Source organism: Chinchilla lanigera, unplaced genomic scaffold (assembly GCF_000276665.1).
Source record: "Chinchilla lanigera isolate Chin_1 unplaced genomic scaffold, ChiLan1.0 scaffold00014, whole genome shotgun sequence".
Lineage (NCBI taxonomy): Eukaryota > Metazoa > Chordata > Mammalia > Rodentia > Chinchillidae > Chinchilla > Chinchilla lanigera.
In genome coordinates, this window is record NW_004955415.1 from 32,744,982 (window position 1) to 32,772,921 (window position 27,940).

At 57.2% G+C, this 27,940-nt stretch overlaps 3 protein-coding genes across 6 annotated transcripts; 2 read left to right on the forward strand and 1 right to left on the reverse strand.

Annotated features, from left to right (window-relative positions):
- The first annotated feature begins 2,380 nt into the window (after window positions 1-2,380).
- Rln3 (relaxin 3) lies at window positions 2,381-4,357 on the forward strand. The gene is made up of 2 exons (XM_005381083.2): window positions 2,381-2,642; window positions 4,113-4,357. Exons 1-2 carry the CDS (start codon window positions 2,444-2,446, stop codon window positions 4,349-4,351), a joined length of 438 nt encoding a protein of 145 aa, XP_005381140.1. The 5' UTR covers window positions 2,381-2,443; the 3' UTR covers window positions 4,352-4,357.
- Window positions 4,358-4,700: 343 nt separating this feature from the next.
- On the forward strand, window positions 4,701-17,551 carry Il27ra (interleukin 27 receptor, alpha). 4 transcript variants are annotated; one of them, XM_005381079.2, is made up of 14 exons: window positions 4,701-5,036; window positions 5,467-5,584; window positions 8,320-8,477; window positions 8,549-8,706; window positions 10,432-10,591; window positions 10,669-10,742; window positions 12,077-12,260; window positions 12,338-12,526; window positions 13,696-13,797; window positions 13,869-14,027; window positions 15,396-15,521; window positions 16,083-16,176; window positions 16,352-16,445; window positions 16,713-17,551. In XM_005381079.2, the coding sequence occupies exons 1-14, from the start codon at window positions 4,721-4,723 to the stop codon at window positions 16,899-16,901; spliced, it is 2,121 nt and encodes a 706-aa protein (XP_005381136.1). In that variant the 5' UTR covers window positions 4,701-4,720; the 3' UTR covers window positions 16,902-17,551. The 4 variants fall into 4 exon arrangements, with proteins under 4 accessions (XP_005381136.1, XP_005381137.1, XP_005381139.1 ...); XM_005381080.2 differs by having other exon boundaries at window positions 12,344-12,526; XM_005381082.2 differs by lacking the exon at window positions 16,713-17,551 and having other exon boundaries at window positions 16,083-16,181; window positions 16,352-16,442.
- Window positions 17,552-17,649: 98 nt separating this feature from the next.
- On the reverse strand, window positions 17,650-27,828 carry Palm3 (paralemmin 3). Its single transcript, XM_005381146.2, has 9 exons — window positions 27,577-27,828; window positions 26,089-26,347; window positions 23,305-23,353; window positions 22,304-22,384; window positions 21,671-21,813; window positions 21,508-21,592; window positions 19,765-19,810; window positions 18,395-19,656; window positions 17,650-18,352 (listed from the first exon to the last, which is right to left on the reverse strand). The coding sequence occupies exons 2-9, from the start codon at window positions 26,127-26,129 to the stop codon at window positions 17,870-17,872; spliced, it is 2,190 nt and encodes a 729-aa protein (XP_005381203.1). The 5' UTR covers window positions 26,130-26,347; window positions 27,577-27,828; the 3' UTR covers window positions 17,650-17,869.
- Between the last annotated feature and the right edge of the window lie 112 nt (window positions 27,829-27,940).

The following is a 27,940-nucleotide window of genomic DNA, read 5'->3' on the forward strand; positions in this document are numbered from 1 at the left end:
TGTGAACCCAGGACCTTTGCACTGAGCTATATCCTCAGCCCTTTTCAAAGTTAATTAATTAATTTTTAAATTTGGGGAGGTCTTGCTAAGTAGCTAAACTGTCCAGGCTGGGCTCAGACCCGTGATCCTCCTGCCTCAGCTTCCCAGGGTGCTGGGATTTACTGATGTGCTCCACCACACCCAGCTCCCAGAAGTCTCTTATGTCCCTCACATAAAATCAGACATTGAGGTCTGACCTAGCATGGATGGAATCCTGTGTGACTGCGGGTGGTATCCAGCGCCTCTCTGATCACATCAGGAAGAGGGCGGAAACAGGTGCTTCACAGGACCGTGGGGAATTCGGTGAAGTTATGGGAAGTGCTCAGCACCCTGCCCAGCAGCCAGGAGGTGTCTGTGGGTTCCACAGTGACCTACACAGAGTCCTGCCCGCTCCTAAATCCTGAATCTGCGAATGTGATCTTGTTAGGGCAAAGAGTCTGCAGGTGTATTAAGGACGTAACATCAGATCACTCCGGATTATCCAGGGACCGTAAATCCAGTGACAAGTGTCTATAAAAGGCAGAGGGAGGCTGGGGTCGGGCATGGCAGTGTCCACCTGTAAATCCCAGCCCTTGGAGAGTGAAGCAGGAAGATCACCATGAGTTTGAGACCAGCCTAGGCTACATCGTGAGTTCAAGGCCAACTTGCTCAAAAAATAAACAGAAATGTATGAGGCTGCTGCCTCAGCCTCCCGAGTGCTGGGATTACAGGCGGGCGCCACCACGCCCCGCAAGGTTAGGTTATTTGGAGTCTTTGCCTAGCACGTGCGAGGCCCTGGGTTCCATCCTCAGCACTAAAAAAAAGGAAAGACTCCAGGTTCTGGGCCATAGATAAGGCAGGCACAGACATCCGCGTTTCCTCTTCGCAGTCCCCAGGCCCAGCGTCGGGAGCACAGAGAAAAGGGCAGAAGGCCGCCCCCGCCCCCGGAAGAGTCACGGAGAAGAGGCAGAGGTGAGGGCGCATTATTCATCAGCCCTTTAGAAATGGCACGGTCAGCCGCGCCCCCGCCTGCGGCCCGGGAGCATGCGCGGGAGGAAAGGCCAAAGGGGCAGCAGATTCCGCCCCCCGCCAAGGGAGAAGGACCCTCAGAAGCGGCACTGGCTGCCTGCCCCGCCAGCCGATGCACTCAGACCATCTTCCTCGTTAAAGACCAGGAAACTAAGGCTGAGCTTGAACAGTGGGGCGGGAGCAGAGCTGGGCTCCTAACCTCCGGCTGCCCTGCATCAGAACTCCTCCTGTTTTGGGGTTTTGAATTGAGGTGAAATTTACATCACATGAAAAGAACATTTTTTGGTAGTGGTGGTGATCAGTCTGTCTGTCTGTCTGGGGTGCCCGCCCTGCTGCTCGGCTGCACTCCCAGCCTTGAAGCCACTGCTGTTCACGACACCCTTCAAGGGACACCTCTGATGGGTCCCAAACTCTGTCATCACCAATTCTAGGGCCCTTCGCAACCTCACCCCAGGCCCTCTTCCCAGCCCTGGAAAGCTCGAGTCCTCTTCCTGTCCTTGTCTCTCGAAGATCTTCCTGTTCTGGACGGTTCGTCTTTAAAATGGGATCACACAGCATGCGGCCTGTGGGGTCTGATTTCTCTTCCTCAGTAGCATGGGGCTTTTTTGGTTTTGTTTGTTGGGATCCTGAGGCAGGAAGATCACAAGTTCGGGGGCAGCCCAAGCTACACAGTGAGAGTCTGTATCAAAATAAAATAAAAAATAAACAAATAGGGGAGGGTAGGTAGCCCAGTGCTGCTTGAGTTCAATCCCGCAGTACCACAGGGGGAAAAAAGTGAAAAATCAAAGGTGCTAGGTTTGGGTGTGGTTGGTGCATGTCCATCATCCCAGCACTAGGCTGAGGCAGGAGGATCGCTGAGTTAGAGACCAGCCTGGTGAGATCCTGCCTCAAAAAACAAAATAAGATGGTAAATTTAAGTTTTGTGTATTTTCCACTAGACATTTGGACATCAGTGGGAGCCAGTGATCTGCCTTCCAGACCATTCTGAGGCTCAAACTTGAGAACATTGGTGTAGGTTGTTGGAGGGATTAGGAACAGGACACAGACATGAAATACCACCTCGCGGCCTGTCCCCACAGTCTGTCGGGGAAGCATTCCCTGTCCGTTGGTTGATTATTTTTGTGGTGCTGGAGACGGCACGTTAGGTTATGGGGGGCGGTGTCCAGTCCTGCAGGACCTGGCTGAGTCCTGTCCCGACGCTTGCTGGCTCACATCCCACCGTCAAGATGACAGGGAGCCACGCGGCGTCAGCCTGGCCCTAGCAAAGGTTATCGCTGGCTGGAGATGGAAAGGTCGAGCCTGCGCGGGGAGATAACGAGGTCGCCCGCTCCCTCCGGCGCATAAATGGGCCGCTCTGGCGAGGTGCTGCGCCCCTTCGTCCCCGTCTGCGTGCGCAATGGCCCGGCGCGCCCTGCTGCTGCTGCTCCTGCTGCTGGCGGTGTGGACACGGCCTGGCCGGCGGGTTCCTGGAGCCGAGGCCCGGGCCGCGCCTTACGGGGTGAAACTGTGCGGCCGCGAGTTCATCCGCGCCGTCATCTTTACCTGCGGAGGCTCGCGGTGGAGACGCACAGACGCCCTGGAGCTCCAGGCCGCCGGTGAGCGCGGGCGGGAGGGCGCGGGACGGAGGGGGAGCATTCACCCGTCCATCCAACCTTCCACTCTTCCATCCGTCCGCGCTTCCATCTGTCCATCCAGTTCCGGGTTCCCGGGCCCAGCCTGCGCCGGTGAGGCCATCGTGGAGAGGACGCTGAGGTGGCTTCCGAGACGCTGGGCTGGGAGGGCGTGGACTTTGCTACTTAGAGGTGACCCTGCTCAGCACCTGGCTTCCCGCGCTGGGCCGCCCCGTTTTGGAATGGGGGACACTGTACCTTGCAGGGTTAATAAGTGGTTAGGTTGGAACAGGTAAGGAAGGGCACAGTGTCTGCGGGACAGAGGCTCAGGGTGGGCTCCAGCAGGAAGGGCCTGGCAAAGGGACAGACCTTGGTGAGGATGAGGGTGAGGATGAGTGGGCCATGATGGATAGATGACTGGACAGACGAATAGATGAGTGGGTGGAGGGATGGCCATGCGCGCAAAGCCAGAATATGCATTGACTGAGGTCAGATAATAGCCCCACAGCCAGACACGGTGGTGCACGTCTGCCATCCCCGCACTCAAGAGGCTGAAGCAGGACGATTATGGAGAATTCGAGGCCAGCCTGGACTACAGTTCAAGTCCAGCCTGAACTACAGAATGAGACCCTGTTTCCAAACAAGGAGCCCAACCACTTAATAGCTGTGTGTCCTTACACAAGTTCTCCAAAGAATCACCCCTCTGTGATCTCTGGAAGGTGGGAATGACAGTAACGGCACCCACCTGACATGGCTGTCAGTGTGAGGAATAAAGGAATTAACCCCCCAAAACAGTTTAAACAGTGTCTGGCACCTGGTAAGAGCTCATCACATGATTGGTGATTGATTAATAAATTTTATGTTTGCTTGTCATATCCCTGAGCTTGTTACAGGTTTTTAAATTGGTATTCAGCCCTTACAGGATTCAGTGAAATAGGAGTTACTATTGTCCCCACTTAGAAGAAAACTGAGGCTCAAGTCTACTTACTCACAGTTACAGAGAGGCTAGTGCCTAAATACATGCTTTCGATTATGGGGTCCTCAATAAATAAAGAGTAGGGGAAGTAAGTGAAAGGAAAGTCAAGCTTAGCAAGGTTAAGTAACCTGCCTGTCAAAACTGGTGGCAGGGGCTGGGGATTTAGCTCAGCGGCACAGCGCCTGCCTGGCAAGCGCAAGGTCGTGAGTTCAGTTCCCGGTTCCGGAAAAAAACCTAAACCAAAAAAAAAGAACAAAAAAAAACTGGTGGCAGAAAAAACAAAAAGCTTGGTGGTGGAGCCAGCATTTGACGAGATCGAGCACGTTCAGGGTGGTATGGCTGTAGACTGCAGCCAGTATTCGAGCGTGGGTCTGGGTGGAATTGTGACCTTGAATTACAAAGCTGGCTGAGTGGGTCAGCCAGAGGCCGCTCTGCTGGGGGCGGCAGCAGCCGGCCGGAGCCCTCACTCTCCTTTGCAGCGGATGCCTTCGAGGATGCAGACGGCAACGCAGACAGCCTGGCAGGAGAGCTGGATGACGCTGTGGGCTCCAGCGAGTGGCTGGCCCTGGCCAAGTCCCCCCAGGTCTTCTACGGTGGCCGACCCAGCTGGCAGGGCGCCCCTGGGGCTCTGCGTGGCAGCCGGGACGTCCTGGCCGGACTCTCCAGCACCTGCTGCAAGTGGGGGTGCAGCAAGAGTGAGATCAGCAGCCTCTGCTAGGCCGGGCGGGGCAGCCAGCGACAGCGGCACCGATGTCTCAGTCCTGCCACCCTCAGCCCCTGATCCCAGCCTGTCTTTCCAGTTCCCACATTCGCGGATCTGCAGGACCCAGAGGCACGGGCTGTGGCCCGGTCACCCCACCGGCAGCCCTGAGCCTGCAGGGACTGTCCTCTGCGTCTGGCCTCACAGTCCCCTGTTACTCCTTCGTCCCCCCTATACCCAAAGCGGCCACACTGGGCCCCTGTCCCCAGCCGCAGTGCAAACCAGCTGCTCCCTCTTCTCTGGCGCCAGCCCCTCTCCTTTCCCCGCGGCCCAGCCCCAAGCTGCCCTGGGGACAGCGAGACGGTGGTGGGGTCCCGGATACCCCGGATGTCATGGGCCGGGAGGGGGCGCTGTGGGCACAGGCACCTCCCCAGCCCGGATAATAAAAGTTCCAAAGACTCAGCGAGTGTGTGTCACTGGTGGGGCGGGACAGGTTTTGGGGAGATTGGCGTCGCCCCCACACACACACTCGGGGACTTTCCGCTGAGGACCGGCGGGGACGCGCGGGGGCGGCGGCGAGGGTGGCCGGCTTCCCGTCTCCGCCGGGCTGCGCCGCACCCGGGAGCCATGCGGGGCGCACAAGCCGCCCCCCTCCGGCTGCTGTTGCTGGTAGGGGCGCTGCTCCCCACGACTCGCGCCCAGGGTGAGTGGGGCGCAGGCCGGGGCCAGGGTCCCGGGGTCGCTGTCTGCCCAGGGATGCGGGATGAATGGGCGCGGCTGGGGCGCGCGGTGGGGGGGCGGTAGGCGCCCAGGGTGCTGTGTGATGGGGGTGGGGTGGGAGCCCTCGGGTGACAACAGGATGTGGCTGGGAGTGGGGCAGGGGAGAGGGTCCGCCCAGCACTGAGTGGGGATGCGCGGCACCCCATTCCTGCGCGCGCTCTGCCAGCGACCCCAGAGCCCCATGGCTGCCATGGTGAGAAGTTGCTCCCAAGCCCTGTGAAGTGGGGCTGGGGGCGTCGTGGGGGCGGAGCTGTCGGGGTGCACCCTGCATCCAAACAACAAAGGAAGACAAAAGTTGAGAACTCGGGTGGTTGGTGCGAGAGTGGGCACTTGACCACCTGTGCCCTCTCCAGCCAGCGCGGGACCGCTGCAGTGCTTCAGAGTCGGACCCGAGGGGAACCTGAACTGCTCCTGGGAGCGTGTGGGGGACCTGGGAGGCCCCATCGTGCTGCACCTCCAAAGCCAGAAGTAGTGAGTATACTGGCGCTGTTTGAGGAAACTGCGACAGCAGAGGTGGCCACTGTGGGACTCAGGAAGGGGCTCTGCTCCCCTCCCTGACCTCCCCCAGTTCTCAAGCCTGTCCGTGCTGTGCGGCCCTGGGCTGGTCACTCTCCCTCTCTGAGCCTGCTTTCTTGCCCTCCTCAGTGGCAAGGCGAGTGGAGCCCCCCTGCCCAGCTCTGGTTCTGCCCATGCACGGTGCAGGGGAGCAGCCGAAGAGCATGCTGGGTAGACAGATGGCTTCCGCCTCGCTGTGTGACCTCAGCAAGAACGCTTACCCCCTCTGAGCGTATGAAAAGATGGGTCTGACACTCAGGACTGCAGCGCTGAGAGAGGACCGCAAAGCCTGGCTCTCCTAGGGCCGAAGCCCAGCACTGTGGTCCTGACAGTGAATCTCACAGGGAAATCAGAACTTCACCTGGGCAGAGAGAGGGTCCTGGGGTCCTGTTTCCCCTCCATCCTTCCTCCCCGCCCTCCGTCCCTCCCTTCCTTTCTTCCTTCCTTCCTTCCTGGCACTGAAGATTGAACCCAGCACATGCTCGACAAGAACCTTACCCCTGACTACAACTCCAGCCCTTCTTCTATTTCATTTTGAGGCAGAGTCTTGCTATCTTTTCCCCAGGCTGGGCTAGAACTTGTGATTCTCCTGCCTCAGCCTCTCAAAATTGCTGGGATTACAGGCATATGCCATTGTGCCTGGCTTTTTTTTTTTTTTTCTTTTTAAATGATGTTAAAATACATATAACATAAACATTGTCATTTTCAGCATTTCTTATTTATTTTTTTTTTTTTTTTGAGATGGGGGTTTCATAATGTAATCCAGGCTGGCCTTGAACTCACTATGTAGCCCTGGCTGGCCTTAAACTCACTATCCTTCTGCCTCAGCCTCCTGAGTACTGGGATTATGCCACCACACCTGGCATTGTTTTGGTTTTCAGATGAGGTCTTGCTATGTTGCTCAGGCTGGCTTTGAACCTGTGGGCTCAAGCGATTCTCCTGCCTCAGCCTCCTGAGTAGCTGTGACTAGAGACGTGTACCACTGTGCTCTCTTGTTTTCAGGTGTGTTGGGGGTCCTTGCCCAGGAAACCCATTGCTGGTTTTATAGGAATTTTGTGTTTGGCTGTCACGGCCACGTACCCTTCCACATTCCTGCCAGCACTGCAGGACAGTCCCAATGTCCCCTCTTCCTCACAAACACTTATTGGTTTTTGTTTTTTGGGTTTTTTGTTTGTTTCCTTGACTAAGCCTTTGTTTTGAGCCTTTACTTTTTATTTTTCAGTTCTGGGGACTGAACCCGGGGCCTTCACAGAGACTGGCATCCCTCGCCCTTTTTTATTTCTTATTTTGAGACAGGGTCTCTTTAAGTTACTAAGTTGCACAGGCTGGACTTGCTCTTGCAATCTTCCTGCCTCAGCCTCCTGCCCCTAGCTCAGCTATGTCACTTATGTCACCTGACATGGCATCCGTCACACCCACTGTGTCTATCCATGCTTCTTCTCTGCCCTGCCCTTGTGGGAGGTGACATCACTTCAGATAGCAGGTCCTTGGTATTTTTGTCAGACTTCTGCCCTAAGCCCCTAGAGCAGGGGCTGGTGCAACACATACTGAGCAGCTGCAGGAACCTGAATGTGCCTCCCATAAAGAAAAGGCAGTGAACATTAAATAACGAGCAAAGTTCACATAACATGCGCAGAAGAGCTGGGTGTGGTGGCGCACGCCTGTCATTGCTGAGGCAGGAGGATCGTGAGTTCAAGCCCAGCCTCGGCCACGTAGCAAGACCCCGTCTCAAAATGAGAAATAAAAAAGGCTGGGGATGGAGCTCAGCGGTAGAACAGCTCTGGGTTCTATCCCTAGAATGGCAAAAAAGCAAACGACTTTTATGACACATGTTGACTATCTCATTCAACTTATTGAATACAGTACTGCAACTGAAGTCACAATGGTTGTTCTGTACCACTGGCCCAAGACAGATAAAAATCTTTTTAAGTTTTTCTCAGTGCTGGGGATGGAATCCAGGGTTCACACATGCTAGGCAAGTGCTCTACTACTGAGCTGTACCCTAGTTCCCAAAATTCAAAAAATATATTTATTTATTGATTAGTTTTGCAATACTTGGCCCAGAAAGAGGTAACAATCTTAAAAAGTTTTTTTTTTTCCAGTGCTGGGGATTGAACCCAGGACCTTCACACTGAGCTACACTCCCAGCCTTTATTATTATTATTATTATTTTTTTTTATTTATTTATTTTTTTTTTATCAGGAGGCAAGGTCTTGCTACATTGCCCAGGCTGGGCTCACACTTGCGATCCTCCTGCCTCAGCCTCCCCCAGCACTGGGGTGATAGCTGTGCACAAGCCTGGTTCCAGAACTGCATATCTGAACTTGCATATCTGCTGCATGCCTATTGCTTGTCACCATCCTCATGCGGAAGCGTACAGTGGAGCGCTCATACCTGGGGATGGGCTGTACCGTGTCCCCAGCACCCTTCGAGCGCGTTCCTTGGCCGCAGATCCCCTCTGAGCCATCCCTTCCAGCAGGCACTGTTAGGGTGCGTGAGGGCTGAGACACAGCGATTAGGAGAGGTTGCTGCCTGCTCCGGTCACACGGCTCTGAAGCAGCAGCTCTGGGCTTTGGGTCCAATGGAGCAGGTCATAGCCCTGGGTCAGTTCCCGGCTGTCACCGCAACTCTCATCCTCAAATGTCCCACAGCCACCGCAACAGAACCCAGCTGGTGCCGGTACCTGCGGGGCAGAGCTGGGAGACCGTTTCTCGGAAGGTGCTCACCTCGGGGGACCAGCTGCTGGTCTGGGGGACACAAGGAGGCCACCCTCTCTGGGCCCCCATCTTCGTGGACCTGGAGACACGAGGTAGGTGGCAGAGGTGGGTGCTCCGTGTGGGATCACGGCCCCCCCTCACTGCATGCTGCCCCCACCTCCAGTGAAGCCCGATGCCCCCTGGCTGTTACCCAGCGTGGACTTCTCAGAGGACGCGCCGCTGGAGGCCACCGTGCAGTGGCAGCCACCCAAATGGCCACCCCTCAAGGCCCTGACCTGTGAGTTCCACTACCAGAGGTGCCCGGAGCAAGGCTGGCTCCCGGTGAGTGTCTGTGGCCCACCCCTCCTGGCAGAGCCTGCAGCCCGTGCACCCACCGAGCAGGCCCCAGCTATAAGCTTTCCATCCCAGCACTCAGGGAGGCTGAGGCAGGAGGCTCACACTGGGTAATTTAACGACTTAGTGAGACACTGTCCTTCCTCACTAAATAATCTATGGTCTTCCATATTCACTCATCCTACAGCCTCAGATTCAGCCATTTCAGGATTGAATCTCTCAGGGGGGAGGTAGGAAGGGCACTGCACATGTATAGGAGATTTTTTTCTTGACGTGATTCCCTAAACAACATGGTGAGACTACTGCACATGGCGTCCTCAAGGTGTTCAGGCTGTGGAGGACATGAGCAGGTTTTGTCACCCCTGTGACACTGATGGAAGGAACTTGGGTACCCAAGGATTTTGGGGTCATGAAACCCTCCTCCCATGGGTACAGAGGGGTGATGGTTTAGGTGCCATGCAGATGCAACCCAAAGGCCAGTTAGCACTTTTGAGAAATTCAGTAAACCACCCCTAACATTTTTTTTTAAGAACAGAAGTATCAGATGGCTTAAGTTAACCTTAAAATAACAATAACAACTAAGAAGAGCAAACACTTAGGAGAATATCTCCTGGATGCCTGATGCTTCTGAAAAAGAAAAGAAAATACATCAAAAGCAGCTAAGCTGGGCACAGTGACTATAGTCCCAGCTACTTGGGAAGCTGAGGCAGGAAGATCATTTAAGCACCAGAGTTCAAGACCAGTTTATGCAGTGTAGCCTCAAAAGAAAAACCAGGTATCCATTTTATAGTTGAGGAAGCTGAATCTCAGAGAAGTTATGAAACTTTCCCAAGGTCACACAGCAAGAACGTGGAAGACAAGTCCTGAACGAGAGGATTCCAGAAAGACTGGGGAACCCATGCAAATTCCATGCACTTTAATGCACAATCAGGAAGTTGCCTATCTTATTTTTGGTGATATGCCCTTGGCTGAGAACATAGTCACATGGTCTCATCTGACTACAAAGGAGGCTGGGAAATGTAGTCTTTATTCTTGGCAGCCATGTTCCCAGCTAGTACTCCAGGGTTATCTTTGTGAAGAAAGATACAGAGAAAAGATAGTGGGGATTGTCAACTGCTACAGCCACAGATTTTGACACAAAATACCGCAATAAAGAGTAGAGTTGTGGAGAACGCTTACCCAGTCTGCCCCTGGCTCTGGCTTGCATTCTCAGCGCCACCACCACCACCTGCCAGGGGAAAAAAAGCAAAATTGTTGTCACTGCGGTTGTTGGTGCCAGAGGAACTCTGCTATACAGATGTGAGAATCTGGCTGCAGCTCCCTGCTCGGTGCCCTTGAGCAAGAACCCACCACCTCCTGCTACACTTAACCACCACTTTCTGTGCCAGCCACGGTACCATTTGAAGCAGGTGCTGCGGATGGAGCTAACATGCCAGGAGAGCGCTCTACCACTGAGCTGCACCCCAGATCCTTTCGTTTTTTAAAATTTTGAGACAGTGTTTTGCTAAATTTGCAGGCTAGGCTGGAACTTGGGGTCCTCCTGCCTCAGCCTTCCAAGTAGATGGGATCACAGGTGTGCACCACCTTGCCCGGCCGGACTTAGCCACTAAGAGCCCTGATGTTCTGTACCCTTGGAGTCCTGGGCCCACCAGGTGACCAGCTCATGCACCCTGGGCTCGGCCCTGCGGCCTGCGTCTCTGTTCCCTCTCCCAGCTGGAGCCGGACCTGAAGACTATGCCGCTGAGCCCGGTGGAGATGCAGGAGCTGGAGCTCACCTCTGCCTACAGCGTGCGGGGCCGCTGCAGGGTGGAGTCGGAAAGAGACCTGTGGGGCGAGTGGAGCCCGGCCCTCTCCTTCCAGACCCCGCCGGCTGGTGAGGCCCCGGCTCGCCCTGCCCCCGCTTCTCCTGGCCTCCTGGCTGCTCATCACCTCCCACCCTCATCTTTCCAGCTCCTAAGGACGTGTGGGTCTCAGGGAACGCGTGCGCGACCCCAGGCAGCCGAGCCGCCCTGCTCGTGTGGAAGGTGAGCTCCGTGCCCAAGTGCCTTTCTCCAGGGCGCCCCCAACAGCAATGATGCGCTCGACGGGACGTAGTCTCTGCTGCCCCCTGCAGGCGGATACAGGATGGCGAGCAGGAGCTCAGGAGGTCCTGTCTGTGAGCGTGAGACCAGGATGAGGGACAACAGGCTCAAGGTCTGGAAGTAAGGCTGCATCAGACGGCTGTGCGAGGTGGCTGAAAAGGGACAGGCACGCCGGCTAGCGCAGGGCTGTAATCCCAGCTATTCGGGAAGCTGAAGCAGGAGGATCTCAAGTTTGAGGCCAGCCTGGCCAATTTAGTGACTTAGGGAGACTGCCTCAAAATATAAAAGGCTGGGGATGTAGCTCAGTGGCGGAGCACTTGCCTAGCATGGGTGAGGTCCTGGCTTCCATCCTCAGCATGGGAGGAAAAAGCAAAAAAGGGTGCAATACTTCTCATTCGTATCTACTGAGGACCTGTTATCTGTCAGGTATCATTAAGCCCTGGATCTCATGGGCATGGTGGCACCAGCTTGTAATCCCCGTACTCTAGGAGGCTGAGCCAGGAGGATCCCCATGAGTTAGAGGCCAGCCTGATCTCCATAGAGAGAGCCTGTCTCAAAAGAGTAAAAAAAAAAAAATTGCTTTTAAGTGTTATTTAATCTTGGTTACTGGATATTTTGTTTTTGTTTTTTTGAGATGGGGTCTGTTGCCAAGACTGGTCTTGAACTCCTGGATTCAAGCAATTCTCCTGGGGCTGGGGATTTAGCTCAGTGGCACAGCACCTGCCGGGCAAGCGCAAGGTCAGAGTTGGATTCCCGGTACTGGAAGGAAAACAAAAACAAAAATCAAGCAATTCTTCTGACCTCAGCCTCCCAAGTGGACAAATACCCTGGGTTTTGGGTATTTGTCACTCTTAAACTTTGTACCCAAAAGAGTGTCTCCCTTGGCTTATTTAGTCCTGGCCCAGAAACCTCATCCAAATTCCGCCTATGCAGTGAGCCCCGCAAAGATTCAGTTTCCATATCTGTAAAATGGAGCCGACTATACTGCTTCTCTGATTGGTTTATCAGGTGACCTCACTGAGACACACAGTAGGTTCCCCCCATACTGAGGATGGAACCCAGGGCCTTCACACTGAGCTCCATCCCTACCCCTTTTTTCTTTTCTATTTTGAGACAGAGTCTTGGTAAGTCACTAAGTTGTCCAGACTGAGCTCATACTTGCAATCCTCCTGCCTCAGCCTCCTGGAGTTCTGGGATGACAGGCATGCAACACAACACCCAGCCCACCGTAGGTCCTGGGTAAATGGGGGACATGAACCCTCTTGCCTTCTTCCCAGGCCCCAGGGCCCTGTGTGCAGGTGAGCTACCAGGTGTCGTTCTGGACTGGAGAGAAGATGCTGATGCAGGAGGGGGTGCCCTGCTGTTCATGGCCTGTCCCTGCCCTGGCACACTGGGCCAGGGTGTCTGCTGAAGGTGGTGTCCCCTGGGAGCCCTCCACCAAACTCTCCTTGGTCTGCTTGGGTAAGAGGCGGGAACCCCCTCTGCTGGGGACAGGGAGTGGGGCGGGCCTCCTGAGTGGCCAGCCAGGGCTCCCCTAGCTGCAGACTCTGTGCCCCAGGACGTGGTGGTCAGCAGCGTGGCTGGGAGCCCTGGGCTGCTGGTGAGCTGGCGACGGGGGACCCAGGAGCCCTGGGAGTACGTGGTGGCCTGGGCCCCGGATGGAAAAGTCCCGGAGGACATCAGCTGGACCCGGCTTCCTCCGGGGAACCTCAGTGCTGTGCTGCCAGGTGAGGCCAGGACACTGGTTCTCACCTCTCTGAATCAACCGTGCGTTGCTGTGACAAAGTCCCCGAGGCTGGCACTTGCGAAGAAGAGAGGCTGACTCGGCTCACAGTCGAATGCTCAAGAGTGTGGTGTGGCACCTACGGGCTCTGGCAGGGCCCCGGGCCACCACCTGGGGCAGCTGTGCATCAAGCAGACTGAGCTGGCGAGTTAATTCTCTGAGACACAGAGGATTCTGGGTGCCCCTCTGCTGCCCCTGGTGGGCTCCCTCAGTACTGCGCCTCAGTTGTCCCTGGTGGAAACGCCTCCTTCCCTCCCTCCTTTCCTTCTTTCCTTCCTCCTTTCCTTCTTTCCTCCCTCCTTTCCTTCTTTCCTTCCTCCTTTCCCTCCTCCATGTTCTCCCTTTCTTTTTCCTTTTGTGGTAACTCAGCGCCTTTGCACTGAGCTACATCCCTAACCCTATTTTCAAAATTTTGAGACAGGATCTCACTAAGTCTCTAAATGCCCAGGCTGGGCTGGAATTTGGGCTCCTCCTGCCTCAGCCTCCCAGAGTGATAGAATTAGAGGTGTGCCCAGGCTGATATTGAACTGCTGGGCCCAAGCAATCCTCCACCCCAGGCCATACTGGGGACTTATTTCTTAACACCGTTTCCTGGCTGCCTCTTCTCTCCTCTTCTCTTCTTTCTTTTCCCTTCCCTTCCCTTCTCTTCTCTCTTCTCCTCCTTTCCTTTCCTTTCTTTTCTATTCTTTTTTCTTCTCTTTTCTCTCTTGGGGTGTTTTTTTGTTTTTGTTTTTTGGTGTCGGGAATCGAACTCAGGACCTTGCTCTTGCCAGGCAGGCGCTTGTGCTGCTGAGCTAAATCCCCGGCCCTTTTGGGGTGTTTTGAGACAGGGTCTCATTGTGTAGTCCAGGCTGGCCTCAAACTCGCATTGATCCTTCTGCCTCAGCCTCCCAGGTGCTGGGATTACAGTGTGGCCCCCATGCCTGGCCAGGCTGCCTTTCTTACACCATCTCACTTTTGCCCGGCTCGTGTCTCCTCGGGTCACTTCCCAGATAAATCCCTGACACCCCGTCTTCAGCCCAAGGCGTCCGGAGGACCGGGGAAGGTGGTGCCCACTGGGAAATGAGTGGGGGGAGGGGCGACCCTAAACGGCCTCCTTTCTCCACCACTCAGGCAACTTCACCAGAGGGGTCCCCTACCGCATCACGGTGACGGCGGTCTTTCCTGAGGGCCTGGCCCCCGCTCCCTCAGCCTGGGGGTTTGGAGAGGAGCTAGGTGAGAGCAGGGCTGGAGGGTGTGGAAGCTTCCGGAACCGGGAAGATCGTGACCCGCTGGTTTCCCCACAGCACCCGTAGCAGGTCCAGCACTTTGGCGGCTCCCAGATGACCCCCTGGGGACCCCTGCCGTGGCCTGGGGAGAGGTCTCAAGGCAAGAGCTCCGGGGCCACCTCACCCACTATACCTGGTGTGCACAGAGCGCCTCCAGACCCTCGGTCTGTGTGAACGGTGAGCCTCCCCTTCCTCAGCCCCTAAGACCCAGGCCAGCCCTGCCCTGACCCGCGGGGCCCTCTGGCTGCCTCTCTGCCCTGGAGATGCAGGCGGCATCCACTCCCTGGAGAACGGTGACTCTCTGGCTATCGATATAATGGCCTCACTGGGCCATTAAAACCGAAGGCTCCGATCTATCGTATTGATGTTGAAAGACACCTGTCATATTTCATTTCACAAACGAGATGGAAAAGGTTCCAAAGCTCTGGAGACAGCTGCTTTTTTAGAATAAAACAAGCACAGGATTGAGCAAAGCCAAGCCACAAATATGGAAATAAATTCCCTTCAATGCCAATAAGGATTATAGGATTATAATGTGATTTTCATGTTTATTTGTACTTGGTCTGTGATACAGAGGATTGAAGGGCCTTTGCACTGAGCTGCATATCCTTAACCTTTTTTTTTTTTTTTTTTTTTTCAGATAGTGAGACAAGTTCTCACTAAGTGCCCAGGATGGGCTCACACTTGTGATGCTCCTGCCTCAGCCTCCCAGAGTGCTGGGAGCACAGGTGTACAGCACTATGCCTGACACTCATGTATCACTTTTGAATATTCACTACGGTGTGTGTTAGGCTCTGAGCAGGTGCTGGGAATAAGGCCTGTATAGAGCTCTTTTTTTTTTTTTTTTTTTTGAGTTGAGGTCTCACTATGTGGTCAGTGTGGTCTTGAGCTCCTGGGATCAAGCAACCCTCCTGTCTCAGTTTCTACAGTAGCTGGGGCTACAGGTGTCTGCCACTATAGTCTAGATGATTTTTCCTTTCTTATTTTCATCATCATCATCATCATTATTATTATTATTTGGTGTGTGTGGTGCTGGGGATGAGACCCAGGGTCTCCCACATGTAAGCAAATACTACTGCTGAGCTACACCCCAGCCTCAGAAGTGACCCACATACACAGACAAACCGAGTAATGCGAAGAAGTATTTCAGGTGATGATCGGTGCTGAGTGGAAAATGCAGCAGGGCGGGTAGGTGACACCAGGGTACAGTTTTCAATGGAGGGGCACTCAGGGAAGGCCTCACTTTGGAGGGAGCTTTTTGTTGTTGTTGTTTGTCTTTTTGAGACAGGGTCTTGCTACGCAGTTCAGACTGGCCTTGAGCTCACTTTGTAGCCCAGGTTGGTCTCGAACTCGCAATGATCCACCTGCCTCAGCCTCCCAAGTGCTGGGATTACGGGCGTGCGCCACCAGGCCCGGCTTGGAGGGAGCATTTTCACGAAGACCTCAGGGACCTGTGTGGGTGCCTGGGGGTAGATGAGACCTGTGCGTGCAAAGGCCATGTGGTAGGGAGCGCATCCCCTCCCTTGTGCCTATTATGTTCTTCAGTGAGCAGCAGCACCCGGACTGTCACTCTGCCCAACCTCCCCGGGGGACCCTGCAAGCTGTGGGTCATGGCGGCCACCATCGCGGGACAGGGCCCACCGGGTCCCAGCCTCCAGTTCCACCTTCCAGGTAGGGCCTAGGGTGGGACTGCCTGCTCCACTTGGGGGATGGGGTGTCTGGAGCCCTCACCTGGGCTTCGGAGCAGGGACAACCTTATGATCTGAGGGGGTGGATCGTATGTGGGGGGTTCTGGGGATTGAACCCTGGTCCGCGTGCATACTGTGCACATCTCTACCACGGTGCTGCACCCCTAGCTCTCAGTACCTAGTTCTCGCTGACCTTGAGCTCACGGTGTAGCCCAGGCTGGCTTCGAACTCCTGGCAATTGTCCTGCCTCAGCCTCCGGCATGCTGGGATAACAGGCGTATGCCACCACACCCCACTTCTAGGGGACTTTTGATTCTGCTAATGCTGCTGCGTCTTACCAGGCCCTGTGTTTCCCATGGTTTCACCCTGCCCCTTATTTTGACCTATCAACACTGCCCTACTTAGAAGACCCGCCCCTTTTTGAGCCCTAACCCCGCCCATGTAAGCCCCACCCACACCTTCGTCCAAGCCCCTCCCATTCACAAGGCTTGCAGTCTTCTCAGGCTTCCCGGCGACTAACAGATTTCTGCTCCCCTGCCTGCAGGGAGTAGTTTGAGCTGGCAAGTCCTGCCCCGCGTTCTGTGCCTGTGTGCCTTGCTCGTGCTGGGCGGCTGTCTGGGCCTGGCCACCCCCGGAAGGTGAGGTGAGGGAACAGGTACGGCCGTCTAGTTGTGCTGGGGGCAGCTGCTGGACATTACCTGAACTTTGAGCGGGGTGGAACGGAGCCTTGGCGCTCTGCAGAGTTTGCGCACTCTGGAGCTTGGACAGTGTCCGGAGCCCAGGCTCCCTTCCCTGATCTTACCTATCCCCCAGGTGCCTCCACCTGAAACATAAGGTGTTGCCCCGTTGGGTCTTGGAGAAGGTTCCTGATCCTGCCAACAGCCATTCTGGCCGCCCCCACATCGAGGTGAGCAAAAAGGCCGGCCCGGTGCAATGGTGGTGTATGCCTGGAATCCCAGCTACTTTGGAGGCTGAGGCAGGAAGCTTGCAAGTACTAGGCCAGGAAAGGCAACTTAGACCCTGTCTCAAAATAAAAAATAAAAACAGCTGGGGATGTAGCTTAATAGTAAAGCACCCATAGGTGCTCGTGGGAGCTCTCTGGGGGATTAGGGGAACCAGAGACACTGAGGGGGTAGGGAAGGGAGGAGATTTTAGCCGCATCTCTTCCCTGCAGGTCTCACAGCCTCAGCCTCCACCCCTTGGGGATGTGCCCATCCTGGAGGTAGAAGAGATGGAGCCACTGCCACCTAGGGAGCTGCCCCAGGCCTCCACCCCACTTTACTCTGGGTATGAGAAACACTTCATGCCCACACCAGAGGAGCTGGGCCTTCTGCGGCCGTCAAGTCCCCAAATGCTGGCCTGAGCCTGGCCCGGCCTGGAGCTACAGAACAGGCTCCCGGAACTTATGCAGGCTGCGCCCTCCCCTGGGTGAGCCGGCCTGACAGACAAGACACTGAGACCAAGAGAGGCTGAGCCGCCTGCCTGAGGACACCCCGTCAGGAAGAGCAGGGGCTGGGAGACCCCCCAGAGAGGGGCCCAGCCTCGGTAGGGAGTGCATGGGTGGATGAGTGAGTGTGCCAACGAGAAGGTGTGATACCGAGAGGGGAGCTGTCCTCTCACAGTCTGTCCTTCTGCCGGAACAGAACTGCATCTGGGCCCAGGCCCGCCCTCCCTTGCAGCTGGATCAGCCGTGGGCTGAGTTCTCACGGTGGAATGTGGGTGGAAGCGACATGGGCCAATGTCAGGAGCAGGTGGGCCTCAAACACTCCTGCACCACACTCTTCCTGTGAGCTGGAACATGCACGTGCTCGTGACCCAGCTTTGACATACGCAAGGGGACAAGCAGTGCAAAGCAGCTTGATCCCTAAGTGACTGTAGGCCAGTGCCTGAATCCCCGAGTGACAGCATGGTCAATCTGAGTCCCTGAATGACCACATCCATCAGAGACACAGCTTGTCTTTTTGTACTGTAGCTTGAGATGATTTTGTTACAGCAACCAAACCTGTACTCTCACTGACAGATAATTTTTTATTCCAGCAGAATTAGGTCCTCCAGTTTCCCACCAGCTCAGGAGGCGATTCTGTGCCAACAACACACACATTCCGGGCGTCTGAGTGCTTAAACATTTTATTTTCAAGTATAAAGGCTTTGTCACAGAAGGGAGGCAGGGTCACAGGCATGGGCAGGGGAAGCCCAGGCACAGGGGGGTGGGCCGGCTGGCTGCCAGGTGCCGCGGCCAGTCTATGGTGCCCTGTCTGTGCCCGCAACCCTCTGTGGATGCCAGGAGGCGAGGTAGCTGTGAGAGGCACTGGGTGGGGCGCGGGCGCAGGCTCACATCACCGCACAGCACTGGCACGTCTTCTGCTTGGGGCCGCTCGCCTCCTCCCCCTCGGCCTGGGGGGTGGGTTCAGGCTGCCGAGTGGGGGCATAGGTGGGCGCAGGGTGGGCACTGGGGTTGGTGCTGGGTCCCTCTCGCGGAAGCAGTGGCTGGCTCTCGGTGGGCTGGTCTGGGGCCGGGGTCTCTGCCAGGAGTGGGGTGGCATTCCCAGGGGGACCCTGTGCCTCTGCCGGAGGTTTGGGTGCCCCCTCATCCTCTTTCGGGGATCCTTCTTGCTTTTCTGGGGGCTGCAGCTCTGGTGCCAGCTCCTGTGCGACCCCGAGGGGCGCCCCCGCCTCGCTCCCCGCCTCGGCCTGGGATTCCCGCCCCTCCCCCGCTTCCCTCTGCTCTGTCCCATCCTGCAAGTCCCGGGCCCCAGGCGTCCCTTCTGCCCCCAACGGCTCCTCCCCTCCTGTCCCCTCTGTCCCCACAGGCTCCTCCCCTGCTGTCCCCTCTGTCCCCACAGGCTCCTCCCCTGCTGTCCCCTCTGCCCCCAACAGCTCCTCCCCTGCTGTCCCCTCTGCCCCCAACAGCTCCTCCCCTGCTGTCCCCTGGGTCACCACGAGCTCTCCAGCGGCCCCTGGCTCTTCCTTACCTCCTTCCTCCTCTGTGCCCGCGGGCTCCTCACCTTCCGTCCCCGCCGCCCCTCGCTCTCCCGCCCCGCCGCCCCCAGCTCCCAGGGACCCCTCCTCGCCTGCTGTCCCCGGTCCCGCTGGCGCCTCCGCGTTCTCCGCCGCCCTCCCCTCGCCTCTCTCCTCCGCTCCCAGGGGCGCCTCCGTTTCTGCTCCTGGCGTCTCCCCGCTGCGTCCCCTCTCTGCCCTCAGAGGTCCCTCCACACCCTCCCTCTGCACTCCCATGTCCCGTTCAGCCCCCTCTTCCTGCTCCCCTGCTGTCCCCTCCAGCTCTGCGCGCGCCGCACTTCCTTCCTGCTGCACCCGCTCCAGCGGCCCCTCCGCCCCGTCCCGCTCTGTCCCCTGCCTCTCCTCAGTCCCCGTCTCCCCCGCTCCCACAGGCCCCTCCGCCCTCCTCTTCTCCGCGGCCCATGGGTCCCCACCTCCCCCTCCATCCGTCCCTGGTGGTCCCTTGACGGCCTCCCTGCCGGCCGCCAGGGGCCCCTCTAAGCCCTCCATCAGCAGCTCCTCCCAGTCCTCACTGACCGTCACCCTCTCCACCCAGATGAAGGAGCCTTCGTCCCCCTCAGGTCTCCCCTGCCTGTCAGGCTCCCTGTCTGTGGACCCCACGCCCCCCAGGCGCTCCCGGAGCCCCCGCTCACCACTGCCCACCTCCTCCGGGGCCTCTGGGTCACTGCCCCCCAGCCCCTCCCAGACCACCTCCACCACGCCCCTGTCCTCCCTCACCCAGGCTGGGAGCTCGGGGCCGCCGGGCCCCTGTCTGTCCGCTATGGCCTCCAGCACCACCTGCTCCACCCTGGCCTCCAGCTCCAGGCCAGTGGCACCCATGGCACAGTCCTGGGGCCCCCGGAGCCCCTCCCACACCACCTCTACCACGTCCCCCCCTTTGGCCTTCACCACGCCCCCCTCTGCTGTGGTCCCTGTCCCCAGGCTCTGCCCCTGCTCGGGAGGTGGGCTGGGACCCGAGCAGGGGCCATTGGCTTCCTGGGGGGACCCCTCTGCTCCAGAGACCTGCGTCGGGGCCCCCTCAACGGGCTCAGAGTGCAACTCTGGGGACAAACCCATGGGCCCCACCGGCAGGGAAGCTCTTCTGTCCACATCCACCCGGCCTGGTAGAATCAGAGGAGAGGAAAGAAGGGGAAGGAGGTGAGGATGACCAGCAGGTCGTGCAATCTGGGGGTGACCTGAGGCTCACACCTAAGGCCTCCAACACCCACCTGCAGGACCTGCCTCCATGATGGGCTGGGAAAGAGGACGGTGGCCCTGTGGAAATGGCAGATACAAGGTCAGGCAGGCCTCACCCCAAGCCTCCCTGCATACCAGGGCCCCACCCCTGCTCAAACACCTTCGATGGCTCCCTATTACCTTTAGGACCAAACCCCATTTTGCAGGCAGCCTTCCACATTTGTCCTGTCTCCACCTGGTCCAGATGCCACACACAGAGGGTGCTTCAGCCATACTCCATGGGTGTAGCTAATCCCTCTGTGCTAGGGGCCCACTCAGCCAGCCGCTAAAGCCACCTTACACCAGGGATCTGTAGTCACTCATTCTCATTCATAATGTGTGCAGGGCCTGGGATGTAGCTCAGCGGCACAAGTGTCTGCCTGGCAAGCGCAAGGTCCTGAGTTTGATCCCCAGTACCAAAATAAAATAGTGTGTGTGTGTGTGTGTGTGTGTGTGCGTGTGTGTGTGTGTGTGCTCACAGGCACAGGCAGGCACATGAGTGATGGTGATGGAACCCAGGGCCTGGTGCATGCTAGGCAAAGGAGCTCTGAAGCCCTTTGCTATTGGGACTTACATTCCACAGGGGAAAGGCGGGAAATAGAGGTGAGGAGGACTGTGGAGAAGAAGAGGTCGGGGGATGGGAAGCAGGGGCTGGAGGACAGGTTGCGTCCCGTGGGGAGCAGATGTGGAAGGGCTTCTTACACAAGAGGTCAGAGCAAGCCCTCAGAGGTGACAAAAGCCAGCCAGCAGTCCCAGGTGGGGACAGCATTCCAGGCTGAGGAGACAGCAAGTGCAAAGGTCCTGGGGCCATGAGGGGGCTAGGAAAGCTCAAGGAACAGGGGCAAATGAGAGAAAGATGGACTCAGAGTGGGGAGCTGGGGTGAGAAGCAGGCTGCCTAGGCCAAGCCCAGGATGCCCTCAGCCCTCCAACCCCGGCCTCTTTCTAGCTTCCCTGCCTGTGCCTTCCTCCCCTCCGTGGGGTTCCCTCCACCCACCCCATTATTGTCTGATGACCCCACCCTCACCCTGGACTCAGTTTAGATGTCACTACCAGCAAGCAGTTATTTATCTGGTACTGAGGGTTGAACCCAGGGGCTTTACACTGAGCTCCATCCCCAGGCCTTTTGTATTATATTTTTGGGAAAGGTCTTGCTAAGCTGCCCAGGCTGAGCTCTCATTTATGATCCTCCTGCCTCAGCCTCCCAGAGTGCTGGGATGACAGGCAGCTCACCCAGCCAGCCCACCCTGAACTCCCAGCCCTTCTCAGACTCTGCCCCACTTCCTTACCAGGCCAGGGCCTCAGCTACATCCCACACATCTCTAGCATTTCCATGTTTTCTTTCCTCCTTCTTTTTTTTTTTTTGAGACAGGGTCTCACTATGTAGTTCAGGCTGTCTTTGAATTTACTATGTAGCCCAGGATGGCCTCAAAAAGGTAGTGATCCTCCTGCCTCAGCCTCCAGCACGCTGGGATTACAAGTGTACGCTCTCACACCAGGCTTGCTCATATTAACAAACTTCCCCCCTCCCAGGTACTGCTGCTCAGCTACCACTGCTCTGATCCTTGAAGTAGCAATTCCAAGTGTGCTGTTGTTATGTCCACTTAAAGACAGAGAAACTGAGGCTGAAGCAGGGGGATGAACTTGCCCAAGATCACAGAGAGAAGAGTGCGCACCGACCCTGGGCTCTAGCGTAGTCCTTAGCGTTGCTGGCCACGCCCCTCCCCACGCCCCTCACCTGTCTGCGCCAGGAGGGCCTGCCCGGGGGCCGGTGCTGGGCACCTGTGGACGCGCTTTGCAGCAGCTGGAGCTGAGACTGAAGTCTGCGGAAGAGAAGGGGCTACTGGCAGGGGATCCTAGGCTCAACCTCCCCCCACCAACCAGCCAGGAACCGCGCTCACGTGAACAAGCTGTCCTCCAGGTGTCGGATGCGAGCCTGGGCCTGGCCCTCGGGCGACTGGGGGTCCTGGGCGGCAGGGTCCGGGGGCTGATCTTGCCCCTCAGCGGCGCCGTCCATCAGCCAGCGCTCACGCAGGGATTTCCTCTAGGCAGGAAGGGAGCCCGCGCTGGGCACAGCCCCGCCCCGAGAGGGTGTCCCGGGCCCCACGGACACCACGGGGAGCCACGGCGGGCCAGGGTGCGCGCCACGGGGCCTCCCAGCGCTGCCAGGTTCCTCGCCCACTCTCAAGCGCCCACGCCCCCGGCTGGGCAGACGCCCCTGTGCCCCAACCTTCCAAAGGGACGGGTAGACGCCCCCAAAGGCGAAGCCAATGTCCCTCCCTCGGGGACCCCTGACCCAAAGCTGACCTAAGGCACTCCCAAACTGGGAGGAGACCTCACGGTCTTAGGCTCTTCCCAGGGCAGGACAATTGCTCCCACGGCCACACCACCCTTCCACCCTAAAGACACCCTTAAAGACAGAGAAGGTTGGGAATGACGTCCCCCAATTTGGAAGACGCCTCTTTGGTCCCGCGAACCGACTCGCACAGACACCCCCACTTCGTCTCCAGTCCCCGGCCGGGCGGCACCCCCACCTTGAGCCGCTGCACGCGGAGCTTCTCCTCCTCCAGCTCGCGGCGCGCCGTGCGGATCTGCTCCTGCAGCCGCCGCTTCTCCTGCGCAGAGCACCGGGGCTGGGCGGGGCCTCCCCTCCGCGGGGCTCCCTCCACCTCCGCGGGGGCTCCCGGGCTCCAGCCCTGCCGGGGGCACGGGGGAGGGGCCGCGGAGGCGCTGACTCAGCAGCGGCCTGGAGGGGGGCGGGGCGGGGCCGGCCGCGCCCGGGATGCTGCGGAGGCCGCGCCGCGCCCAATAGGGGTCCTTGGAGGGGGGCGTGGGGCGGGGCTTTGGGTGGGGAAATCCAGGCGGAGGGGATCCCCAGGCAGGTTCACAGAGATGGGAGGGGTCTAGATTTGGGGATGCAAAGAGGGGTGTTAGTCCGAGGTGGGGTACAGGGGGAACCCCATAGAGACGGTGAAGAGGTGGAGGACAGAGAGGTGGGGTGTCAAAGTGGGGGTCATAGAAGTGGGGGGTGCAAAAATGGGGCAGGGAAGTTGAGGTGCTAAGGGGGGCTGAAAAGTGGGGTGCAGAAGCAGGGCGCAGAGCGTTCGGGCGCGGAGAGAGAGAAGTCAAGGATGGAGGCCAGGATAGGACCGAGGGGCGGAGTCCGCAAAGGGGCTGGGTCAGAGGACCCTAAGGAGGGGTCTGAGGACGGGGCCTACGCCGCGGGGACTCGGCTGGGGCTCGGACACGGGTGTCTGGGAAGCTAGGACTCAGGGACAAGGCTTCAGGGGCTGCAGGTCTGGGCGTGCCGGGCTCACAGCCCCACCTTTCTGGGGGAGCAGAGACCAGAGGAATGGGGAAGGGAGGCTGAGGTTCAGTGGGGTGCCCTGGGCAGGGCTGCAGCTGATGAGGACGTTGCTCCCTCTAGAGCCGGACTAGTTCCCAGGTGTGGCTGAGAGGAGGAAGGGGCGGCAGGGGGCAGGGAGGAATTGGGGTTCCCGGGGCGGGGCCAGCGCTCGGGGAGGGCAGCACTTACGGCGATGACCTCCAGCCGCTGTCGGTAGAGGGAGCTCTCGGCCACCGGCCTGCAGGGACAGGGACAAGGACCCCAGCCCTTAGCGCCCTGCCTCCTGATTGCTCATTTCTAGGCCCCAAATCCTAGCCGCCCAGGACACAGAGCCCAGCGTATTTCCCGTTTGTTCCTGGGAGGAGCCTGGGCAGCGGGCGAGGGTCTAGTGAGGCCGACTAAACAGAGACTGACTGGTTAAACTGAAGTCCTTCCTATGTCTGAGGTGGCCTCTCTCTGCCTCATTTTCCTCGTCAGTCAAATGGGCGGAGATAGTTTTAACCCCCCCACCCCCAACACTGCATAAGGAAATATTCATATGGGAAAAGCATAGGATGTAGTGCTCCAAAATAGCACCATAGTTTTTACTCATCATAATTAAAATATTATCATGATTAGCACTATTTATATCAGTCGCAGTCTGTCCTGTGGAAACTCCAATTCTAGCAGGCACAGAACATGCTGTGTATCTCTGGCCAGCCCCACATTCTCTCTGGACCTCAACTTTACCCAGCCAGGATCCTTTAACTCCTGGAGGGCGGGCGGTGAGGGAAGCTGGACAGAGAAGTGACCATCTGTTGCCATGGCTACCTTGAGGCACCTCTTCCACCTGGCCTTCTGGGTGCAAGGGTCACTGGGTCACGCTGTCCAGTGCCGGACTCTGAGCTTCAAGGAAGGGGACTCTCGGTTTAAGGTTTAACCTGAGAGCTCCCCCGTCCTTGTCTTTTTTTTTCCCCCAGTGCTGTACAAGGTAAGGGGATGAACCCAGGGCCTTTGTACTGAGCTTCATCCCTGTGTGTTTTCTATTTCTTATTTTGAGACAAGGTCTGGCTAAGTTGCCATGTTGCCCAGGCTGGGGTGGAACTTGAGATCCTCCTGCCTCAGCCTCCCACAGTGCTGGGTTGCTGTTGTTGATTGTACTTCCTCAGTCACTATCTAGAGAATGACATCTATCTGCTTGTCATCCTGTCATCCAGCCATGGGTGGGCACAGAGAAATCTTCAAGGACCCATCCATTTGCACTGAGGCCTATTGGGAGAGCATGGTAACATCATCCTGTCATTCACTCAGCAGCTCCAGCTGGGACCTCCCAAACCATCCCTGGCCACCCAGGCAAGGTGCAATGGTACTTACTGTATATAGTCTCCTAAGTGCCCTCCCTGCAGGGCTCCCACAGCCACTTCCCCCTGCCCACCCTGATCCCAACTCGATGGCCACCATCCACACCAGGGCTGATGTCCCAAGTGTCAGCCAACCTCAGCCAGCTTTAGCGTGCAAACCAGGGGACTGACTCACTCCTCCTCAGGAGGTGAGTGGTAGTAATGTCCCCATTTGACAGGCAAAGACACCAGTACTCTGAGAAGTGGCAAAAGGCACTGTTTAAAATGCTTGGCAAAGCTGTGCATGGTGGCTCATGCCTGTAATCCCAGCACTCAAAAGGATGAGGCAGGAGGACTGCTGAGAGTTCAAGTCCAGCCTGGGCTACAAAGTTGAGTTCTAGGCTGGCTTGAACTACATAATGAGACCATGTCTCAAAAAGACCAAAAAGTAAATGAATAAATACATAAATATGCTTTGTGAACCCTAGCACACTCCTGTGATGCCAGTACTATGGGAGGCTGATGCAGGAGGATCCCAAGTTTGAGTCCCACTTGGGCAATGTAGTAAGATTCTGTCTCAAAATAAAAAATAAAAAGGCCTGGGAATGTAGCTCCCCAGTAAAACACACACACACACACACACACACACACACACACACACGTTTTACCTATAGCAACTCATTTTGTCTTTCCTATAACCCTAAGAGGTAAAGACTTGTCCAAGGCCATAAAGGAGGGTAACTTGAAGTCCACAGTACTCAAAAGCTGGAGGCACACTACAGACTGGGAAGGGTCCTCAGGAACCCCCATCTGGCCATGAAGAGGCTGGAAGTCAGCCTGGAGGTTCTGATCTCTGTTGGGACAGCGGACTGGAGTTATGCTTCACAGGGGCCCCTAAGGGAGCCCAGGCTCCCCACTTCTTCGTCTGCCCTCGGGGGAGCACTAAGGTCCCCCAGATGTAATCTCCCTGCCTCTTCTTCGCTGGGGGGGATCGAGTTCCCGTTGCTGGGCAACCAGGTGTGTAGTTGGTGAATAATGCAATGCAGGACCCAGAAGGGTGAGGAACAGAATTGGGGTCCCCAGTTGGGGGAGCCCCTTTTTCTAGGCCTCTTCCCAGACCCTTGGCACCGTCTCCACCCTCTACTTTAAAAAGTCCTGCGTGCTTGAATGCTACGGCTCTGCACACACACACCCCCTGCTACAGCGTGCGTTTCTGCAGTGAGATCAGTGCTGGTGGCCGCAACCCCAGGGCCTCCGAGAGCAGCTGGTGGCACTTCCTTCAGCCATCATTGCCCCGTTGCAATTCTCTTCTACAGTTTGGAAGGCGCTGGTTTCTTCGTGGACCTCAGGCATTGGGGTGACTCCTGGGCATACGAGGACAGACCCTGGGCCTCTGCACCTCCCGACAGCGTCATAGCCTTACACACCTGTCTGCCAGCAGAAAACCCTCCAAAAAAAGAATCCAGGAGCCTGTATGTCCCACCCAGCTCTCTGGGGGAGGGGGCTTTGGGGACCGTAAGGGGCTGGTCACCTCCTCCTTTCCCTGCCCTTGGGGCCCTTGGGAAAGGCCAGCTAGGGCTTAGGGCTTCCAGGCAAGATCAGGGCGCTCCCAGTGCCCCCATCCCCGTCACCAGCCCCGTGTCCGGACACTCACATGGGTGTGGCCGGAGCCCACGCCTGGCTCTGCAAGGCCATGTTCGCCCAGGAGCGCACGCACTCTGTCCGAGCGCAGCGCGGGACCCGCTCGCCGCCTGAAGGTGTCCCCGATGGTACGCTGGGACCTGGCTGGCGGGAGGGGGCCCAGGGCGGCACCAGGAGAGCTGGTCCGGCTGGTTTGCGTCCGGAGGGAGGCGGAGGCAGCCAGTCTGCTCGCTGGCGAGGGGGCTGGGGCCGGCTCTGGGAGGCACTATCAGCTGTCGGATGAATTATTTACCAGCCCTGAGCCTGCTGGCTGCTCCGCTTGGTCCAGGCAAGCACGCTGTGGCCCGCGTGGTCAGGAAGGAGGTGCGGTGGTGGGGCGCTGACCCAGGGCCCTCAGGGAAGGGCGCCTTTGTGAGGTACACCAACAAGATAGGGGGGTCAGGCAGTGACTGACCACCCAAAGCCACCATGTGCCAACAGTTCTAGGACTGGGGCCCACGGAGTGGGGGCGTCATCCAGCTGTGACTTCCTGAGCCTGGCCACCTGGGCGCTGGGGGCGCTGGGGACACTGGAGTGATTGCCTTCCACCCTGTCCTGAGCTTCTCTTTCTGGGAAAGGGGAGGATTAGCAGACCCCACAACAACCTTCCATGGAGAACGGGTTGGGGGGAATAGTGAGGTGAGTGCCGCAGGGACCCTCTCAGCCAGACCCCTGTGTCTTTAGGTTCACACCAGGAAATGGGCCCAGAGGCTTCCGCAAGAGAGGCAAGTGCTCTACCACTGAGCCACACTCTTGGCCCTTTTCAAGTTTTGTTTTGGGACAAGGTCTAAGTTGTCCACACTGGCCTCAAACTTGTGATCCTACCTGGGCATAGTGGTACACACCTGTAATTCCAGCACTCTGGGAGGCTGAGGCAGGAGGGTCACAAGTTCAAGCCCAGATTGGGCAATTTAACAATTTAACAAGACCTTGTCTGAACAAATAACAGGGGCTGGGGTTGTCACTCAGTGCAAAGCCCCTGGGTCCCACCCCCAGGACCCAGATAAAACAACAACAAAAACATCACACTTAGGACCCTTCTGCCTCAGTCTCCCGAGCGCCTGGGGTTATAGGCTTGCACCACCTCACAGGCTCCCATCTCAAGGGTCCTTGTTCAGAATCGAACTCAGGACCTTGCACCTGACAGGCAGGTGCTTGTGCTGCTGGGCTATACCCCTGGCCCATGGCATCTCATTCTTAAAGGGCCACCACCACTTTCTGCCAGTGTGTTTCACTGAACTGTGCTCCTGGAGGAGTCAGTTCCTACTTCCGGCCCAGGTGGGTGGTGCTGGTACCTGCGTACCAACAGCCCAGCTTGCAGTGTGTAGTTTTAGCCCGCACCAGGACATGAAAAACCCAGGCCAGTTTCGGGACCCACGCTGTAGGAGACATTTTGGAAAGGGCCTTGCCACTGTGGCCAGAAAGGCTATCCACTCAGACTCCCTCTTTTGCTAGATCTTACCTTAGGGGCCACTGGGCAGTGTCAGCAGAGGGCCAGGCAGAGAGTGAGAAGGAAGAGGACAGGGTGTCCCTCACGCCAGCACGGAGTCCCTTCCCCGCTGGATCTCTGTGGTGGGTGGAAGGGTGGCTCTCCTACTTCCCACGTTCTACCATAAAACTCCGAGGAAATCCTAGTGTGGTGGGACACTCCCGTCATCCCAGCGCTCAGGAGGCCGAAGCAAGAAGATCACCACAAGTTTGAGGCCAGCCTAGGCTACATAGCGAGATACTGTTTTAAAAATCAAAAACCAAAACCAAAGGTAAAAACAAAACTAAGAACAAGTTCCTAGGAAACTAAAATGTTTTAAATTGAATGTGGCTTTCTA